At 44.6% G+C, this 22,354-nt stretch overlaps 1 protein-coding gene across 1 annotated transcript in view; it reads left to right on the forward strand.

Annotated features, from left to right (window-relative positions):
* Positions 1-22,354, forward strand: part of LOC126252770 (uncharacterized) — a 259,622-nt gene that overhangs the window by 179,291 nt on the left and 57,977 nt on the right. The window contains exon 5 of the mRNA XM_049953697.1: positions 16,475-16,601. Coding sequence (XP_049809654.1) covers positions 16,475-16,601 — 127 coding nt within the window. The remainder of the gene's footprint in view (positions 1-16,474; positions 16,602-22,354) is intronic.

Here is a 22,354-nt window from a genome sequence, read left to right on the forward strand (position 1 = left end):
CACGCCTCAGTGAATACCATACCTAGAAACATAGAGTTTCTTGTACGGGAAACCTACAATTGGTTCTCCATTTCACCCAAAAGACAAGAGGAATATAAAAAGGTTTATGAGACAATAAATTGTGGAAAACAGCCACTAAAAATTTTGAAGGTCTGTGCAACACGTTGGCTTTCAATTGAACCAGCAATACGAAGAATTCTGGAGCAGTGGGAAGAACTAAAGCTACATTTTTCACTTGCCATGGTTCAAGACAATTGTTACACTGCCGATCTTTTGTACAAGATGTATTGTGACGAATCAAATCATCTTTACATGTTTTTCCTTAAACATGCTTTAAAAGACGTACAAATAGCAATAAAAGCTTTTGAAGGAGAAGACAATGACCCCACTAAATTACTAGATACACTTGTATTTCTCATGCAGTCACTCGGACAAAACATAGTTTTTCCAACTGTTGATTTGTTGACAACACCAGTTCCAAGCGAATGTATGTACGCAAATCCGAACCTTGGCTTTATGTTTGAACAGAAATTGTCTGAGTCAAGTTTGTCTGAAGAAAATAAAGTTTATGTGAAGAAGAGATGCATTCAGTTTAGTCTGAAACTCATTAAAGAAATTCAACAAAGACTGCCAAGTAACGTTACGATCCTCAAAAAAATGTCAATGCTGAATGTTGAAGAAACACTAAAAGTGAATAAAAACAATGCTGTAGCGGATGTAGCCAAAGAATTGGGTTTTAGTGGCGATTTCATAGACGGTATGCTGCAAGAATGGCATAATATTAACTTCATTAGGTGGAATAACACTACTAACACTGTTCGATTTTGGAGTGAGGTTTTGCAGTATAAAAATGCCGCAGGGGAGAATCCTTTTTCTTTGATTTCACAGCTAGCAATGACTGTTCTATGCCTACCGCATTCAAATGCAGAAGTGGAAAGAATATTCAGTTCTATGAACATTATAAAAACTAAACAACGTAACAGATTATCGTTAAAGACAATTAATGCTTTGATCGTATTGAGAGACCAGCTGAAGAAACAAAATAAAGATTGTGCCTCTTTTGACATACCGTCAGACGTATTGGAGCTTATTGGAACGAACAAAAGTTACTCTTTTGCGACAAAACCAGTCTAACTGCAACATCATCTTTTGAGCGACGTTCAACCCTCTTACATCAACTATAGTTCCGTCAGAGCATGAAACAGAAGAGTTATTCGGTCTTCTGAGTGACGACGATGAATAGCTCACATACCGGTATGTATATATTTTGTAACCTAATTTGAGTTCTTGCTTTCTTTTGTTACAAATATAGTTGTATATTTCTAGTATATTGGACTACTGTCATTGAAACAACAATTTATGTGTTGCGTCAATTATAATAACATGTTTAATTAAACGTTAGCGTATTTTATATGTATGTTGTTGCAAGCGATGCGTCATTTAATTAAGACAATACAGCAATTACGTATGAGACAATTTTTATTAATATTTTATTAACTCCACCCCCCCCCCCCACTCACACACTGGCTTATTGCACCATTCACAACACGAAATTTTCAGTACACCCCTAGTAAAATCAGTTTTAGCGACTTTCTAGCGACTTTTGAAATTGAATCTAGCGACTCGGGTTTTTTAGAGTTGGCAACGCTGAGTGGTGGGTGTGGGGAAGTGAGATGGCGAATTTTTGGGACTTTTGAACAATATTAAGGTAAATACATTGTTTATTCTCTATCAAAATCTTTCTTTTGCTAACTGTGCCTATCAGTAGTTAGTGGCTTCAGTAGTTTGGATCTTTTATTTAGCTGATTTTTGAAAGTCACATTGCGTTGCGCTAAAAATATTGTGTGTCAGTTTAAGCACAATAATGTATAATTGTGCAAAGGGGACGTTTCATAATTGTAATCATGACAGCCTCTTCTCTCTTAGCTATGGAATGCAAATTACCAGTTCTGTCTTCAGCAGACGAAAATTCGGACCAAGAATTAGTTTACCGCCATAGCACCGATAAAAGGGGTTATAGTGGTTTAGCCGACAAATTTTTAATATCCGCCGAGGTTAACGCAACAGACTGGCAGATAACGATGTGGATGCATGTAAGGGACTCGCGGATGTAGATGTTGTTATTGTTGTGGTCTTCAGTCCAAGGACTCGTTTGATGCAGCTCTCCATGCTACTCTATCCTGTGCAAGCCTCTTCATATCCGGGTAACTACTGCGACCTACATCCTCCTGAATCTGCTTACTGTATTCATCTCTTGGTCTCTCAATACGAATTTTACGCCGCCCCCCCCCCCCCCCCCCACACACACACACTTCACTCCAGTACTAAATTGGTGGTGCATTCTCTTCAGTATCTACTCATTAGTTACGTGATCTACCCATCTAATCCTCTGCGTTCCTCTGTAGCACCACATTTCAAAAGCTTCTATTCTCTTCTTGTGTACATTGTTTATCGTCCATGTTTCACTTCCTTATAGATACACCCCATACAAATAATTTCAGAAAGGACTTCAAGACGTTTAAATCTATACTTGATGTTAGCAAATTTTCTTGCCAGTGCCAGTATACATATTATATCTTTCCTACTTCGACCATCATCAGTTATGTTGCTGCCCAGACAGCAAAACTCATCTATTACTTTAAGTGTCTATTTCCTAGTATAATTCCCTCAGCATCATCTGATTAAATTCGACTCATTCCATTATCCTCGTTTTGCTTTTGTTGATGTTCGTCTTATATGCTCCTTTCAAGGCACTGTCCATTCCGTTCACTTGCTTTTCCGAGTCCTTCTGACAGTGTTACAATGTCATCGGACAACTTCAAAGTTTTATTTCTTCTCCCTGGACTTTTAATTTCTACTGTACATTTTTGTTTTGTTTCCTTTACTACTTGCTCAATATACAGATTGAATAACATCGGGGGTAGGCTGCAACCCTGTGTGACACCCTCCTCAAGCACTGCTTCGTGCCCCTCGACTCTTATAATTGTCGTCTTGTTTTTGTACAAATTGTAAATAGCCTTTCGCTCCCTGTATTTTACCCCTGCCACTTTTAGAATATGAAGGAGAGTTTTCCTCTCATCACTGTCAAAAGCTTTCTCCGAGTCTACAAATGGTAAAAACGTAGGTTCGCTTTTCCTTAAACTTCTAAGATGAGTCGTAAGGTTAGGGTTTGCTCATGTGTTCCTACATTTCTCCAAAGTGGTCTTCTCTGAAGTCGGCTTCGACCAGTTTTTCCATTCTTCTGAAAAGAATTCGTGTTAGTATTTTGCAACCGTGACTTATTAAATTGCTAATTCGGTAATTTTCGTGGACAACATTCCTCTTTTCCGTTCAGACCTCCAGCTATATGATGTTCTTCGCCACAGATTCCACAGGTGCAACCATCCGTTCAAAACCGGTCCTTCAGAGGCCGAATTACGGAGAAGGCAGCTCTACCCTGCAGAGTCATGGTCTTATTTAAGCCGCGTAGTAGTCTCGGCTCTTCGCAAAAAATGTCGGTAGTTAGAAGATTACCTCTGAGAAGAAACACGACGGAATAACCGCAAGGAAGACGATAGAGGTGAATATTCGTTTTACTTTATTGTTATCAAATATACTCTTTGTTTTACGCAAATCGGAACAGTGCACAGATAAACAAAGTGAGTGGAATGTGAAAACATATCACTTATCGTCAAGTCAAAAGATGTGTGTACCCAGACACTGGTTAATAGACTGGATTCGTTTCCAGTGAATCTGGGCTTAAATCAGCATCCGGATTGACCATTTCAGTTCTTTCCCCAAAATATTTCAGGCGAATGTGCAACAGGTCCCTTAACAAGTCGACGAATGTCATGCCTTTTAATTTTCCGTGAGTGAAAATTCTATTTCTTTAACTACACTGACGTCAATGGAACGATAGACTTCAAAATCCTTTCCTTGTTGTCAAATGGACTTCCTGTTCAAGACAATCGTTGCGTTCTAAATTACAGGCAATGGTGAAACTAAAGATATTTCTTTTGTTAACAAAAATCTAATTTCGAAAAATCGCCGCCTCCTTCACCCTAACACTTACTCCAAACAACAGCCAAAACTCATAACTATCTCTTACCTGCCAAAAAAATTCTGTGTTAGTAATTTTCATTGTGATCAGCCAATTATTGTTGTCCACAATGCGAAAATCGTAAATGCAGATCCTTGTTTTACTAAACCACCAAATGTCATGTGGTAACGAAACAAGATGTAAAGGGGTAGCTTGTAGCACGGAGACATAAATGAATAAAATAATTTACGTGTTAGCAGACTTGTCAGCGTGCTTATGATAGAAATTGTCTGATGATACGGTGCCTCACACAGGGTTTCGAATCCAGAACCTACAACCTTTTCATGGCTTCTTCTGACTATGCTAAACCTTCACGTACAGACTTACAGCTCCAATCCGTTCTCTCATTTTGCCGCTCAAGCAGTTATTTCAGTCTCGCAGATTTTTATTAATTAGTTCGTGCATGTTCCGTAGGAATCGATTTAAAATTATTTTTGTCTGTGCATAAAAATGGCATACACCTGGCAGTCAAAACGATAAGAAAAATCTTCCTCGATTTCTGTGGTACCAATGCTACACGTTTTAGGGCTACTGTCACATTGTTCTCAAAGGACACAATCCCGTTTTCAGTTTCCGAACACGTGTGAGTACTTTAGTCAGGCAAGTGCCAGACTACTGATGTAATAACTTCTAATCTGTCACTACTATTTCTGCTAGGCTTTCAGCAGATGCAAAAATTTTCCTAGTCTAATCGTCCTTTCGGTTTCACGTTAGAATGTATGTCTTCCGTAACAGACTGCTTCACATATGTCGCTCAAGTTGCAGAGAGGCAACTGCGCATTTTGTGTGTTTTTCTATCCATTCTTCAAATTAGTACTAAATTTACTCTCAGGCGAGTTGAAAAGCCCAACATCTAGTCTCTCTTCCCACATTCGAAACTCAGGGATACCGTGAAGTCTACGATGGAGCTCTTGGCTAGTAAATTAACCAAGCAACATTAATTACTTGCACGCTGACCTCGAGAGCATTACTCAACACATATTTACGCTCTAAGCCCTGACGGTACAGGTTTCCTTGCTGTTTTGGACTAGCAAAAAATAAGAAGAAAATCAAATCTAAAGACGTGCACACTGTTGTGTAATTGATTTTAGTCGTTATGCAGCTTTAGAGGTCTGGTGAGCCAAAAAATACTGCCTATTTATATTTTTTCTTTTTACTCTTACCGCTACCTTTTATGCTCGCTGGGATTCCCGAGGCGTTAGCGGACAGATAATTTGTTAGCATCTCAGTGACGGCTATCATTACGTACGTACAGTGAACTGCTGAATAGTAAATCCTTGCCGGAGGCCAGTCCTTGCTAAGGCGTTAGGCCGGGCCGTGTAGGCGGTGCATGTCGTGCACGTGTTCTCTGGCTCCGAAGGCCTCGCGCGGGCGGCCGTTACGCCACCACGAGTAAAGAGTTAAGGGGCATTTTGCGCTCGGAATCCCCAGCTCGTAATTTCGTTTTACTTTTCAGACATCCAAAAAATAAATTATATGAAGTGACGAGCTGACTTAGCAGCACTGGTGTAAAGTAGACTGTTGAATATTCGGAATTTGCATTACAACCGGCCGAACTCAGTAGCGGTAAAAAATTTGGTTGGTACTGAAGTAAGTACTTCATTGGAACAGTCGTTTTATTTTCTCTTTGTGTCGGGTGGCTTATCTGATCCAGGCATACGGTGATTTCTTGTTGTAGCGACAATTCTCTCGTTCAACGACGTTCGTCTGGTAATATACAGGGTGAGTCACTAACTATTGCCACCAAGAACAGCTCCGAAAGTATGATAAGAGCTGAAAAGTTTGTGGGACAAAAGTTTCATGCGACTAAATGCTCAAAGAACCACCAATGTTAGAGGAGAAAGCTAACGTGAATCGTAAGGACTGCACGTCCCAGTACGAATGATGAGATGTATTAGTTCCTCAAACTTGTCTTTCCCATAACATCCAAGTGCGAAAAATTAGGAAGTGAGATAAAAAAAATGATAACGACCTTCTTTTTCCCCGCAGGTCATTTTTGAGTCGAGTAGTCAACGGGAAAGTAATTTTGGAACAGCGTGCATCGTCCACCATAAAATGATTTGACAGGTTACGCAGTAGCAAACTTATACAGGATCATACCACCTAAAATACTGTAAAATTATTCTGGAAATAACCAAATACTTTTCTTTTACTACGAACACTGCTCATTGAAATAAGAGGTGATAAAAGTCATGGGATAGAGGTATGCACGCATGTAGATGGCGGCAGTATCGCGCACGGAAGATATAAAAGGGCAGTGCATTGGCGGAACTGTCACTGTACTCAGATGGTTAAAGTGAAAAGGTGTTTGATGTGATTATGGCCGCATGGCGGGAATTAACAGACTTTGAACACGGAATGATAGTTGAAGCTACACTCCTGGAAATTGAAATAAGAACACCGTGAATTCATTGTCCCACGAAGGGGAAACTTTATTGACACATTCCTGGGGTCAGATACATCACATGATCACACTGACAGAACCACAGGCACATAGACACAGGCAACAGAGCATGCACAATGTCGGCACTAGTACAGTGTATATCCACCTTTCGCAGCAATGCAGGCTGCTATTCTCCCATGGAGACGATCGTAGAGATGCTGGATGTAGTCCTGTGGAACGGCTTGCCATGCCATTTCCACCTGGCGCCTCAGTTGGACCAGCGTTCGTGCTGGACGTGCAGACCGCGTGAGACGCCGCTTCATCCAGTCCCAAACATGCTCAATGGGGGACAGATCCGGAGATCTTGCTGGCCAGGGTAGTTGACTTACACCTTCTAGAGCACGTTGGGTGGCACGGGATACATGCGGACGTGCATTGTCCTGTTGGAACAGCAAGTTCCCTTGCCGGTCTAGGAATGGTAGAACGATGGGTTCGATGACGGTTTGGATGTACCGTGCACTATTCAGTGTCCCCTCGACGATCACCAGTGGTGTACGGCCAGTGTAGGAGATCGCTCCCCACACCATGATGCCGGGTGTTGGCCCTGTGTGCCTCGGTCGTATGCAGTCCTGACTGTGGCGCTCACCTGCACGGCGCCAAACACGCATACGACCATCATTGGCACCAAGGCAGAAGCGACTCTCATCGCTGAAGACGACACGTCTCCATTCGTCCCTCCATTCACGCCTGTCGCGCCACCACTGGATTCGGGCTGCACGATGTTGGGGCGTGAGCGGAAGACGGCCTAACGGTGTGCGGGACCGTAGCCCAGCTTCATGGAGACGGTTGCGAATGGTCCTCGCCGATACCCCAGGAGCAACAGTGTCCCTAATTTGCTGGGAAGTGGCGGTGCGGTCCCCTACGGCACTGCGTAGGATCCTACGGTCTTGTCGTGCATCCGTGCGTCGCTGCGGTCCGGTCCCAGGTCGACGGGCACGTGCACCTTCCGCCGACCACTGGCGACAACATCGATGTACTGTGGAGACCTCACGCCCCACGTGTTGAGCAATTCGGCGGTACGTCTACCCGGCCTCCCGCATGCCCACTATACGCCCTCGCTCAAAGTCCGTCAACTGCACATACGGTTCACGTCCACGCTGTCGCGGCATGCTACCAGTGTTAAAGACTGCGATGGAGCTCCGTATGCCACGGCAAACTGGCTGACACTGACAGCGGCGGTGCACAAATGCTGCGCAGCTAGCGCCATTCGACGGCCAACACCGCGGTTCCTGGTGTGTCCGCTGTGCCGTGCGTGTGATCATTGCTTGTACAGCCCTCTCGCAGTGTCCGGAGCAAGTATGGTGGGTCTGACACACCGGTGTCAATGTGTTCTTTTTTCCATTTCCAGGAGTGTAGAAGCGTCGAACATTCTGTTTCGGATATCATTACGGAATTCAGTATTCCGGGATCCACAGTATCAATAGTGTGCCGTGAATACCAGATGCCAGCCATTACTTGTCACCATCGACAACGCAGTGGCTGACGGCCTTCACTTAAGGACCGACAGCAGCGACGTTTGCTTATTGTTGTCAGTGCTAACGGACAAGCAACACAGTATGAGATAGCCGCGGAAGTCAATGTGGGATGTACGGTGAACGTATCCATTAGCAAAGTGTGGCGAAATTTGGCGCTAATTGGCTATCGCAGGAGGCGACTGACGCGGATGCCTTCGCTAAGAGCATGATAACGCCTGAAGAGCCTCTCATGGTCTCGTGACCACATCGGTTGGAACGTAGACAACTGGAAAACCGTGGCCTGATCAGGTGAGTCCTGATTTAATTTGGTGAGAGCTGATGATAACGTTCGAGTGTGGCGCAGAGCCTACGAAGCCACTGACCCAAGTTGTCAACTGCGGAAGCTGACGTAAACTCTGTTTACATAGGTTGGACTGGGGTCTCTGGTCCAACTGAACCGATCAATAGCTGAAATGTTTACGTTCGCCACTTGGAGACCATTTGCAGCCATTCACGGACTTCACGTTCCCAAACAACGATGGAATCTTTATAGACGACAGTGTGCCATGTCGCCGGACCACAAGTGTTAGCGATTAGTTTGAAGAACATTCTGGACATTTCAAGCGAGTGATTTGGCCACCCAGATCGTCTGAAATAAAACATATCGAACATTTATTTAACAGAATCGAGAGGTCAGTTCGTGCATAAATCTTGCACTGGCAACACTTCCGTAATTACGGGCGGATACAGTCGCAGCGTGGCTGAATATTTCTGCAGGACGCTTGCACCGACTTGTTGAGTCCATGCCACGTCGACTTGCTAAACTAGGCCGGGCGAAAGGAGGTGCGACACGATTTTAGGAGGCATCCCATGACTTTTGTCACTTCAGAGTATAGTTACGTTACTAAAGCAGAAACATATCAAAGAAGATTCGTCAATAGCTACCCATCATGTACAGAACTTTCCGACAACTCCATGTTCGTTTACCTTATATATATATATCATAAACAATAATCGATCTGTATTTAATTCATATTATGTTCTTCCTCCGTTTTACTCTACTGCTTCTCCGAAAGCGAAACTAGTGGAACGTCTGCGCAGCGTCGCTGCAAATGATATGCAGGAAGCTTTTGAACAGTGGAGGCATCGAATGCAGATGTGATTGTACTTAAATGAATCTTACTTTTAAAGGTGGCCACCATTGACTAGACTTTTATTTTAATTAAGTGCAGAACCTTACACCATGAACCAGATCTCGCACTCAGTTTCTTCCGGTGTATTATTTGGAATGAAAATAGCGATAGCTCATTCGTTTTTTTTATAAGAAGGTCAGTGAATGACAAAGTTAACCTACAGTGCTTAACGACACCTAGTTGGAAAGTAAGATAAATATTCTGTGCAAAGTAACAGAAAATCGCAACAATGTTGCTTCTCTTCAATAAACATTTTAGAAGTGAATCAGCAACTGAAGGTATGAGGAACACGGAACCATGAATGACACTCCTGGAAATGGAAAAAAGAACACATTGACACCGGTGTGTCAGACCCACCATACTTGCTCCGGACACTGCGAGAGGGCTGTACAAGCAATGATCACACGCACGGCACAGCGGACACACCAGGAACCGCGGTGTTGGCCGTCGAATGGCGCTAGCTGCGCAGCATTTGTGCACCGCCGCCGTCAGTGTCAGCCAGTTTGCCGTGGCATACGGAGCTCCATCGCAGTCTTTAACACTGGTAGCATGCTGCGACAGCGTGGACGTGAACCGTATGTGCAGTTGACGGACTTTGAGCGAGGGCGTATAGTGGGCATGCGGGAAGCCGGGTGGACGTACCGCCGAATTGCTCAACACGTGGGGCGTGAGGTCTCCACAGTACATCGATGTTGTCGCCAGTGGTCGGCGGAAGGTGCACGTGCCCGTCGACCTGGAACCGGACCGCAGCGACACACGGATGCACGCCAAGACCGTAGGATCCTACGCAGTGCCGTAGGGGACCGCACCGCCACTTCCCAGCAAATTAGGGACACTGTTGCTCCTGGAGTATCGGCGAGGACCATTCGCAACCGTCTCCATGAAGCTGGGCTACGGTCCCGCACACCGTTAGGCCGTCTTCCGCTCACGCCCCAACATCGTGCAGCCCGCCTCCAGTGGTGGCGCGACAGGCGTGAATGGAGGGACGAATGGAGACGTGTCGTCTTCAGCGATGAGAGTCGCTTCTGCCTTGGTGCCAGTGATGGTCGTATGCGTGTTTGGCGCCGTGCAGGTGAGCGCCACAATCAGGACTGCATACGACCAAGGCACACAGGGCCAACACCCGGCATCATGGTGTGGGAAGCGATCTCCTACAATGGCCGTACACCACTGGTGATCGTCGAGGGGACACTGAATAGTGCACGGTACATCCAAACCGTCATCGAACCCATCGTTCTACCATTCCTAGACCGGCAAGGGAACTTGCTGTTCCAACAGGACAATGCACGTCCGCATGTATCCCGTGCCACCCAACGTGCTCTAGAAGGTGTAAGTCAACTACCCTGGCCAGCAGGATCTCCGGATCTGTCCCCCATTGAGCATGTTTGGGACTGGATGAAGCGTCGTCTCACGCGGTCTGCACGTCCAGCACGAACGCTGGTCCAACTGAGGCGCCAGGTGGAAATGGCATGGCAAGCCGTTCCACAGGACTACATCCAGCATCTCTACGATCGTCTCCATGGGAGAATAGCAGCCTGCATTGCTGCGAGAGGTGGATATACACTGTACTAGTGCCGACATTGTGCATGCTCTGTTGCCTGTGTCTATGTGCCTGTGGTTCTGTCAGTGTGATCATGTGATGTATCTGACCCCAGGAATGTGTCAATAAAGTTTCCCCTTCGTGGGACAATGAATTCACGGTGTTCTTATTTCAATTTTCAGGAGTGTATGTAGCGCAGTCATGGAATTTCAGCACTGCACGTGGCTACTTTATTTTTAAACCACTTCCAGGGTATCTACGTCTTTTCAAGACTATTCCGAAATTTAACTACGGCTGTTCAAGACGACTTGTAGTTTTATAGTTACGTGAACTCCACACATCAGTGATGGCTGCAAACTTCTAGCAGAGGAATAGAGGAATTTGGCTTCACGGAAATATGCGTTTCCCGGCGCAATATTTCAGTAACGAGAAAGCCATTGTGACAGTTCATCCTTAGTGTTCCTATTTACAGCAACGGTTCCCAATCTTTTTAGCTATACGGACCACCGTTTTTGTAAAAAAAAACTTAGAGGCCAGTAACTAAACATGCAAGTAAAAAATATAAAAACACGTGTGTGTGTGTGTGTGTGTGTGTGTGTGTGTGTGTGTGTGTGTGTGCCAGTAGGCCTAATTAGCATACATACTGTAAAAGAAAGATTGAAAAATATTTATATGTTTTGCAAAGAAAAGATGTTAATTATATTCACTTTTACAACTAGATGAAAACTCAAAATCCATTGGTCAGTGTTAAAAAAGAAGTCAGTGAGATTTTTGACATAGTTTGTCACCCACGAGAGAAAAATATCAGTTAATACTGGAGACTCGTTCACAAAGATAGTTTGCCGTAAAGCCCATCAAGTGTATCCGACTATATTAATTGACCTAATATTTTGGCGGAGACTGCCCGCATCTCGTGATCGTGCGGTAGCGTTCTCGCTTCCCACGCCCGGGTTCCCGGGTTCGATTCCCGGCGGGGTCAGGGATTTTCTCTGCCTCGTGATGGCTGGGTGTTGTGTGCTGTCCTTAGGTTAGTTAGGTTTAAGTAGTTCTAAGTTCTAGGGGACTGATGACCATGGATGTTAAGTCCCATAGTGCTCAGAGCCATTTTTTTTTTTTTTTGACGGAGACTGAGCGTAGTAGTTTAGTGGCTATCGCCCTCAACTCGCATTCGAGAGACCCGGGTTCAGTTCTCTGGCCGACTATCCAGATATCGGTTACCCATGTCACTCCTACCCCTCCTGTAGTAAGAAATGAGAGCAAAGCTCCTGGATGGGACGTGAAGCACCAGTTTTCTTTCCTTCTTCTCATGTAATAATATTACGTGATCAAAATTCAAGCGAACCGTTCTTGTGAACAAGTGTGTCCGAGAAACTACCAACTCGACAAATTACGATCGAATTGTGGCATGTTGTGTGTGTTTATGCCATGAGCAGCCAGTCAAGGCCGCGCGCTAACCTTGTAGCGCAGTCTGTAGGTGTGTACACTTCCAGCAGGATGGTGCCACAGGATATTGGTGAATTTTAACGGTAAAATAAATAAATACTGGCAGCCCGGCTTAGAGCAAAAGAGCAGGTCTCGACATGACAGAATGCGCCATTCCGTTGTGAGCGGTATAGGATAGAGACGGACTGTGTCAACTCACTTCTTTCTGTGCTCGCTGACCATGACGACTGACTAGTGAGACCTCTCAACCTCGTCATAATTTTTATCTTGTCTTCGACTCTCGATCAGTGTTCAGGCCCAGTGCTACGCCGCCCGCGGCCTACAATAAATAAAATGGCTCTGACTCCGAGCACTATGGGACTTAACATCTGTGGTCATCAGTCCCCTAGAACTTAGAACTACTGAAACCTAACTAACCCAAGGACATCACACACATCCATGTCCGAGGCAGGATTCGAACCTGCGACCGTAGCGGTCACGCAGTTCCACACTGAAGCGCCTAGAACCGCACGGCCACACCGGCCGGCTCTTACAATAAATAGTTCTGACAATTCTGCCTTACAGCGACCTCTCGCGTTCTTACACAATTGACTATAGCCTATCCTATACGCTGGCTGAAAATAGGATACGATAATAGTCCACTGATCAGCCAGAACATTATGACCACCGATCTGCTATTGATATAAACCCGTTCAGGCGACAGCAGCGTCACATTGTGAGGAATGACTTAGTCAAACAGGCGCCCAGTGTATGTAGTAGTATAAGTGAGCGTGCTGTCGCTGTGTAGAATCAGGAAGGCGTGCGACCTACCTGAGTTTCACTGAGGGTAGATTGTGGTGGCCCGGAAGTTTGGTACGAGCATTTCGGAAACTGTACGATTTGTCGGGTGTTCGAAGAGTGTTGTGGTGAGTGTTTTCAACACGTGGCGAAGCCAAGGTGAAACTAGAAACTACGTCCAGACGTCGTAGGATTGGGCAGCCACCCCTCATTACAAATGTCGGACGGCGTAGTCTGCGCAGTCTGATAAAGCAGGACAGGGGGGAACTGTGGCGGAACGAACATCACATTTTAGTGATGAACACATGCGTCTGAAAACACAGTATACCAAAATGTTCCAGGAGAACAATTCGTTGGCACATGTACACTGCGGGATGGAGACAAGCTGGCAGCGGCACCATCATGCCCTGGGGAACATTCATGTGGGCATTGAGGGTCCAGTGGAGCTCTTGGAGGCACCATGGCAGCCAAGGAGTATCGTACACTGTTTGTAGACCGCGTACACCCCTTCACGACGATCATGTTTCCCGACGGTAGTGCTATTTTTCAACAAGATAATGTGCCATGCTACAAGGACAGGAGTGTGTGGAGTGGTTCGAGGAACACAGTGGCGAGCTCCAGTTGATGTGCTGGTCCCACAACTCGCCAGTTATGAACACGATCGAACACATCTGAGATGTAATTGAAAGTGGCGTCAGAGCTCATAGCCCTCTCCCCCGAATTTACGGGAATTAGGTGACTTGCGTGAGTAGATGTGGTGCCAACACTCTCCAGCGACCTAACCAGGCCTCACTGCTTCCATGCCATGACGCGTCACTGCATTCATCCGTGCCAAATGTGACGTAACGGGCTATTAGGTGTACAGTCCAGTAGTCCGATTTCATCTCTCGTAATCCGATCGGCCCGCACAGTTGCAGATTCCATATCAAGTAAGGCAGCGCTGTGCAGAACACTGCAGCTGCGGTCGCTGTTCTCGCTCAAGGCTACACTCCAGTCAATGGAAGGGCACAGCCGTTACGTAACATACGCTCCGCTCTGCAGTACGTCGGTCACGAGCACTCATCTTCCTATCTCCTAACTCCCCCTCCCCCTACCCCCCCCCCTCCCAACAACCGCAAATGGCTCGTACCAGCCGCTAACTGAATCTTTCTGTATCGCCGCCAGAACAGACGATGCAGTTTCATTGTAAGTTGAGATAATCTTGTTGACCTCGTCGCTTTCATGCCGCTGGTCGTGTTCTTCCGCCGTTAGTCATCCGTTGATCACTGTGGCAACAGTTGCCCGCTTTTCTCATCAACCGATAATCACCTTCAGGAAAGATTTACTGTCTGCAGGAAATAAGTCACTCGAGCAATACGCTTCAAAGGATTTGCTCGAGATATTATTCATTTCTTTGTACACCTTTTTCACATCACTTTTATCGCCAGTTGCTATGATTTTCCACTGTATCCAAAGAATTTAGCTGGACCATTTCCAATAACTTCTTGTCCAGAAGTAAAATAAAAAATGTTTCAGCCAAATGTTGTTTATCTACCAGGGAGACATCAACCAGCATGATTGCGTTTCTTGTAACTTTGTTCGCTACGAAGATATGAAGAGCACAATTAAAAAAAAATAGCGTCCTCATCTGCTTACTCTCCTCAAGACCTGTTCAAAAACACATTCTTGTGTGCCAGTCAAGTAAACACGCCGTTATTGAAATGTAACACAAAACTGGCTTTGACTCTCCTCTTATACTGCTCCAAACACTAGCCCGGAAAAATTGAGGAGTCGGACTGTGCAAAGGGAGCACATTTACCCAAGGCCAACAGTCAAGACAGCAGAGAACTCTACATGGAGCCATGAAGTAGCACTTGCGCCGAGGCATCCGTGCAGTTGGTAAAATGCGATTTGGCCACTCCTATCCACTGCCGAGCCCGATATTCTCCGTCATTTTCCGAGGAGCCATGCTAGAGTACTTTGTTACCGATACACTGTATCACTCTTTGAGTCGGGCGTATCACCTTCAAAGGACGCTTCAGCGTTATCTTTACCGCTGATCTCTGGTTGTTAGTGTGCTTCCGTTGTCCTCATAGGAAGAATTTGCCACAGATAGCTTTCTGAGAAAGTGTGCTGCTGTAGTGTTCCTGAAGGGCTCTCGGATGCTACTGAACACCATAATATGTATGATCTGACATCTCAAGCATCTGGCCCAGTGTGCACCCCACTAAAATGTATACTGAACCCTGTGTCTACAAGCTTCAAAAACAAACACACAATTTAACAGAACTTACAATGATGGGCCAAAACATCATCGCCACCTGTTTAATGGCTTATTTGTCCGTCTTTGGATCGAAATACACCACTGATTCTGCATGTCAAGCATCCGATTGTTTGTTGCTAGGGTTGTGGAGGTATGTGGCACTAAATGTCTAGGCACTGTCATGTAATTAGCGTAAATAACGGGCCGCTGAATTGCGTAGGCTGTGATGATGCCCGATAGCGACCCAGATGGGTTCCATAGGGATTACGTCAGGCGAATTTGGTCACCTATGTACGGAAAAATACTGCTGAAAGATGACATCGCCATCGGGGAAGACATCAAGCAGGAAGGGATGCAGGTAAATCGCAGCTGTCAGCGTGCCTTCGATTACTATCACAGGTCCTATACAAGCGCAGGAGACTGTCGTCCGTAGTATAATACCGCTCCACCCAGCCTGCATCTGTGGCGCGCTGCACGTTTTGACCCACCAGTCACCTCGACAACGGCGTCTGTGGAGGCGACCATCGACCTAGTGTAGCAAAAATGTGATTCAGCTGAAGAGCCGATACGTTTCCATTGATCGATGGTAGAATCCCGATTGTCCCGTGCTCACTGCAATCGTAATTGACGATGTCGTTGGATCAATATGTGGCCACGTAGCGGTTCGTCTGCTGCGGAGCTCCATGTTCAATACTATATGATGGAGGGTGAGCCCCGAAACACTTGTACGTACACAAGCATTGTGCTCTTTCGGCAGAGATGCCACAGATCATCTACCCTACTTTACAGAATAGACAAGCCTCCGAACACCATGTAGTGTGAAGAGCAGTGGAAGACCAACCATTTAGCACCTAGTAGTAGTTTCACTGTCCTTCTACCTCTTTCTGTAGATACTCAAGTCAGTAGCTCGTAAACTTTCCACCAGATGTGCCGTTTTCGAGATACTCGTTCATAGCCAGTGCGTTATAATAATCTGCCCTTTTTCAAAGTCGCTTATCTCAATGAATTTCCCCACTTGCAGCACATATCTTGGCTAGGGTAACAGCCGTCCGTGTCTGCTCCACTTACATACTTTCGTTACCGCGTCACGTGCCGGCAACGCCACCAAGAGGCATCCAACGTCTCGTTGGTCAGTGTTCATAATGTTTTGGCTAATCGGTGTAGGCCCATGCGTATCTCTGGATCGCACGGTGCCACAAGAGATATGTTCTTTCAGTACGGAGGATTGCCGTTCAAACATGTTGAAGAAATTTATAAGCGACTTCAAGATCTGATGGAACTCCTGCTTTGTGATAATTCTGCAGATTGTGGCGCTGGGCCCTCAGATGTGCTTCGGCCTCATCTTCGGCGACTTCCTGGAGAGCCTCGGCGAAGGTACCCGCGGCGTGACGCTCATCACCAGTGTCAACATGGCGCTGCATTCCTTCACGGGTAAGTCCCCGCTGTCCGTAAGTTCCCTTACAGTGCTGTTAACATTCCAAGCTTCACCTTTATCAGCTACGTTAAAACTTCACGTATTTGTTCGTCCACTTTTTTTTAAATATTATATAGTACCTTTTGTAGGTATGAAGCGATCTGAGGGACAGGATGAGTACCAATCTGTAACCACTTGCTGATGACACTCGACTGTACGGTACAGTGCTGCCTTTAAGTGACAGAATGACTTACACAGAATTTATATTTGGGCAATGAACCATAGCCTGCTCAAAAAAAAAAAAATGGTTGAAATGGCTCTGAGCACTATGGGACTTAACTGCTGAGGTCATTAGTCCCCTAGAACTTAGAACTAGTTAAACCTAACTAACCTAAGGACATCACACACATCCATGCCCGAGGCAGGATCCGAACCTGCGACCGTAGCGGTCACGCGGTTCGAGACTAAAGCGCCTAGAACCGCGCGGCCACTTCGGCCGGCCCTGCTCAAAAGGTGGAAAAATGTAAACTATTGCAGTTAAATAAGAAAAACATTTCTATACTGCCCGAATACAGTATTAGTGATCTGCTGCTTAACACGGACATATCAATTAAATACTTAGGCTCATCTTTGCAAAGCAACGTGAAATGGAACGCGGAATTAAGGTCGGTTGCAACGACCGCGAATGGTCGGCTTCGGTTTATTGGAAGATTTCAAGGAAAATGTGGCTCGTCTACAAAGAAGATCGCGTAGGAAACTCTTGTGCGCCCCATTAGTGTGTACTATTCGAGTGTTTGGGATCCCCACCACGACAGATTAAAGGAAGGCACCGTAGCAGCTCTGTAACGTGTTACTAGATTTGTTACTGGTAGGTTCGATCAACTCGCGAGTTCCACGAAAATGTTACGTCAACTTAGGTGGGAGTATGAGAAAAGCAGCTGTTCTTCTCACGAACCGCTGTTGAGCAACATTAGATGACATTTGTGACAGGCTGCAGAGCGATTCTGCCATCAACACACTCATGTGACTCGTGTAAACACTGTAAAAACAATCTAAGAGAAATCAGGGCTGTTACGGAAGCATGAGACAGTTACTTCTGCTTCGCTCCATTTACGAGTGGTACAGGAAAGGTAATAACTAGCCGTTGTATGAGGTACCATCCACGATGCACCGCATATTTTTAGAATAATTGAACAGTGTCTTTGTTTACTTCTGATAACGACGAGCAAGCATTCAGTAACTTTCGTCAACGTAGCTTTACATATGTGGGATATAGAATCTATATTGCTTGTTTCTCGTGATCCCGATATGTTAAAAGCCTAATGTTTGTAATACCTTGTACTTAAGATTCTAAACGTTTTGTGAAATAGTGATCGTCTTCTCCTCCACTCATCATAAAATTAGTTTCCATTCTTAATTCATTAAAGTTATTCCGAGAGTTCTGTAATTATTAAGCGCTAAAATCGAATCCACGTGACTGTAAAAATGGGTTGATCTCAAGTCACTGCGAACAAAATCCATTCTTATGTTCTCTGCTGTTTTAAACGTAGTGTAGCGTGTTACATCGTCGGAGATAGCATGGAGTTCATATAAAGCAGCACGTTGTGACAGATAACCTGAATAGCGATGTGGACATTTCAGTTGTAGTATGCTGGTGGCACTGAAAGGAACTGATAATCTCGCAGTTTAGCGCCCTGAAACACTAAACTAACTAAAGGTACTGAGAAGTATTATTATTTTTGACCAGAAAGTGATTTCTCTTCAAGTAAATCGACACATTGAAATCCATATTTAGTGGTGTGCTAAACAACTATATTCTCGCGGCAGAAATGTTGCACTTGCGTTTCGTTTCTAGTTCTTGATTGAGTGTAACTCACCTACTTCGGAAACGTCTTGGAAAACTCTTATGCAACCCATTCCATCATTTTATTTATTTTGTCGTTATTCATGAAAGATTAGGCTGAAGAAAATGCAAAATAAGTTTCAAGATGATCTGTGTGAATGGCAGTGAGTTTGTTTGGCAAACGAACTATTTTACAGGTGATGACTTTTCCTTCATCTGGAACCACAGTCATATAAAACTTGCGAAGAGATATAACCACCATTTGACAGTAGGGTATGCTTTATTACACGATTCCGATTTCAGCGTTAAGCCATTATCAAGTGTTAGTAATGTTAAAAATTATCCAAAGCTGTATCTTCGGTTATATAAACTTGATGTTTCGTAAGTAAAAATAAGACCATTTTTGTGGTATGTTCATTGGTTGGCGATTTACTTGACTTATTAACATGATAAGACTGTGAAATAAAATAGATGACCAAATCATGCGTTTACGCTTCGTTTCACTGTGTCTAAGCAGCAACCGACATAAACATATGTAAAATGATCGTCAAAGACCGTCACAGAGACATTACAGTCTGCACCATGCAATCTATGGTATGTCGGTTCCACTACCTGGTTCCCTGGCGCACCATAGATTACATGGTGCAGACGGTGATGTCTCTGTGTCGATCTTTGACGATCACTTATGTTTATGTTGGTTGCTGCTTAGACACACTGAAACGAAACTAAAACCTGTGATGTGGTCATTTATTTTATTACACAGCTTTATCATGTTAACAAGTCAAGCAAATCACCAGCCAATTGACATATTACAAAAATGTTCTCACTTTTACTTTCGAAACATCAAGTTTATACAACCGAAGATATATACAGCGTTATTCCTCTGTTATGCCAGCGTTGCCTGGATCTCCGACCCCACCTGCTTTTACAAGGCCCTCCAAATCCTTGAACGCCATGCACTCCGCCTTGCCTTCCGTATCCGCCTTCCTTCCCCCACACGGCTCCTGTATGAACTGATCCCCTTCCCCCACCTCCTCCTGTTCCTCCAACATCTCCGCATCCTTTACATTGTTCGCAGGCTTGATGCCCCCCACCCTCTGGTTTCCTCCTTCCTCTCCACCCCCCACCCGTTGCCACGCCTCTATCGCTGTATCCCTCCCTCTCTCCACCTCCACACCCTCCATCTTCTTCATCAGGGCAATTTCCAACGCCTCCCCCTCCCGGATGACGAACTTCGCCGTGACATCTACCCTTCCTTCCAACTATAACCTGGCCTTGTTCCCCTCCCCCCTCCCCAGGGCCCCCTTTTCCTCTTTCCTCCTTCTCCCAGAGCGGATTTTCCTCCATCCCCCCTTCCCCTGAGACCCTGCACCCCATACTTGCCTCTCTCCTTCCCACGTCCCTCCCTACCTGGCCCTCTTCCGCGCGCCCCCTGCTCACCTCCCCCATCTCTTCCCCTCCCTCCCTTCTTCAGGTCTCCCTCATCTCCTAGCGCCTGGCAGATCCTCTGTATTGATCATCATCAGTGTGCCACATCAGTGTTGTGTTTAGTGCTGTTTCTCGTGTGCGTCAAGAGGTGTGATTTTAATTGTGTCCAGCCTTGAGGTTCGCCGTCAGTGTTCCGTTATGTGCTATGCCATCCGTCGCTACCTTTATGCTCCAGTCATACTGTGCCTTGTGTTCTTTTAACTGTCGCAGTGTGTGGCTTTTTGTGTGTGCTACTTTTAAACAGTTTTTTTGTCTCCATTTTACAGTCACCCCGTTTTTTGTCTATTGCCTTCCATGATGTCCCCCCTTTTTTATATCTATGTTCACCTTATTCTCTCCTTTGCTGTTTTTAAATGTCTTCTTTTGTTTTGTTCTATGTCTATCGGCTGAAGAGCAGCGCCTATGCTGCTGCCGGCCCGCCCCAATGGGGAATTGAAATACAATAAAGGAAAAAAAACAGCGTTATTCTAAATGATGGATCCATTTTCAAAAATTCGTATGTATTCAAGCACAAATCCAAAATGGATAACCTTTATACCGATGAAAAGAGGAAGTTTCAAAGTGATTTTTTTTATTATTACAATGTTTGATATCAGTGGGGTTATGTGAAGGAAGCTGTTTACGTCCCACGTTTACCAACCACTCTGAACGATCTGCAGAAACGCTTTCGCGTGTGTGGGACGAGTTTGGCTACCACGTCGATGTTTGCCGTGCAGCCAACGGTGGCCACATTGAACATTTATAACATTTATCACATTTATAATTATTAAACAATTATGAAAAACTAATTAATTACAAATTATTAAATTTATTAAATTGATATCAAACTTTATGAAAAAAAAAACTTTGAAACTTCCTCTTTTCATTGGTACAAAGCTTGTTTATTTTGGATTTGTACTTGAATAAATACGAAGTTTTGAAAATGAGTCCATCACTTAGAATAACCATGTATTTTACACACAATTCAGATGATTTTTAATAGTTATAACTCTGATGACCTCGCTGTTTCGTCCCTTCCCCCCAAATCAACCACCAACTAACGATAATTATAGCACTTGATAATGGCCTAAGGCTGAAATCTGGATCGTGTAATAAAGCTTACCATATAGTCAAAGAGCGGTTATATCTTTCCGTTAGTATAGGTGTTCAACCAAGATTCAGCTGTGGTCGATAGTGGGTGAAGTAAGTGGCTACTTTTCAAAACACAGTTTCTATAGACTAAAAAATGATTAGTATGTACTATCGTGTTCCAACTCCCTCGCTTCCTACTGTTAGTTACATATTATAAAACTCGATTGCTATTGAGATTGAATGTTCCGTTCCCAGCCTTACGGTAGTTCATTTTTTGTGAGTTCATCCGAAAACCATTTAAATAAATTTAATTATCAACAGAATTGAAAAAAGGCCGAAATTCCTGTTTCCTCATTAAAATCATTAATCAGAGGTGGCTTTGTAGTGATACTACAGCTATAAAAGTTTTGAAATTATTCAGCCGCGAAGCCATTAAAATAAACATGGAGAAGTTGACTATATCTCCGCATCCGTGTAGTGTGAACTTCATCTCGTTAGCGGCAGTTGAGTAAACTTATTGAGGCTCAGTGTTTTCTCGGAAAACGCCCCTCTATTGCCAAGATAGAGCGACCTTTTATTAGCAGTTTAATGCTTTACAAAGATTAATAGCGGATTTTGCTGCGCAGTAAAATTGTACGGACCAACGTGCCCGTATTATCACATCCGCCTGTGCAATCCAGTATGAACCAGAAAAGTGGACGCGACTTCTTAAATGTCGACTCATTGAAATGCTAATGAATACGCGAACAGACGCTATTAATAACCCTGGCCTCTGCCTGACAGGCTCCCAACTGAACGATTTATGTGGCGTAAAAAGCATAAAAAGATTAATTTTATGTTATGATTGTTGCGGTAAATAGTGCTTTGGGTTTTAAACTCTTGATTCCGACGCGTTCAGCGGCTGTTGTAACACACTTTATCCGCTAGAGATTATGCAGTGTGAGAACGCTGCAGTCTCTGTAAGGTCAGTCTGATTCAAAGCAGGATAATTCCTTTCGGCGACGAACACACCTAAGCGTCTCGTGCTAGGGAGAGGCATGAACAATTTAGAAATGATCTCGTGTCACTAGATAACAGCCCGAACACAGAACGGTGATGCGTCACTGAAACTATTCGAACATTTTACCAACGCTTTACGATAAAATGAACTCTTTATTTTGGTGGGTGTAATCCGTAGCATAATGCACCGACTGTTCAACGATTATCTACAGAGCCGAAAAGTGAACAAAACAGTTCAAACCAGTGTAAAGGTCACGTTTTTAATCGATAAATTGCTGATTTTTCACACATACGAAGCATACGAGGGAAGATCGGAAAGTAACGCACAAGAATTTCATTACCAAAAGTGCAATTGGTATCAAAACAAAA

This window comes from Schistocerca nitens, chromosome 4, assembly GCF_023898315.1.
Source record: "Schistocerca nitens isolate TAMUIC-IGC-003100 chromosome 4, iqSchNite1.1, whole genome shotgun sequence".
Classification (NCBI taxonomy): domain Eukaryota; kingdom Metazoa; phylum Arthropoda; class Insecta; order Orthoptera; family Acrididae; genus Schistocerca; species Schistocerca nitens.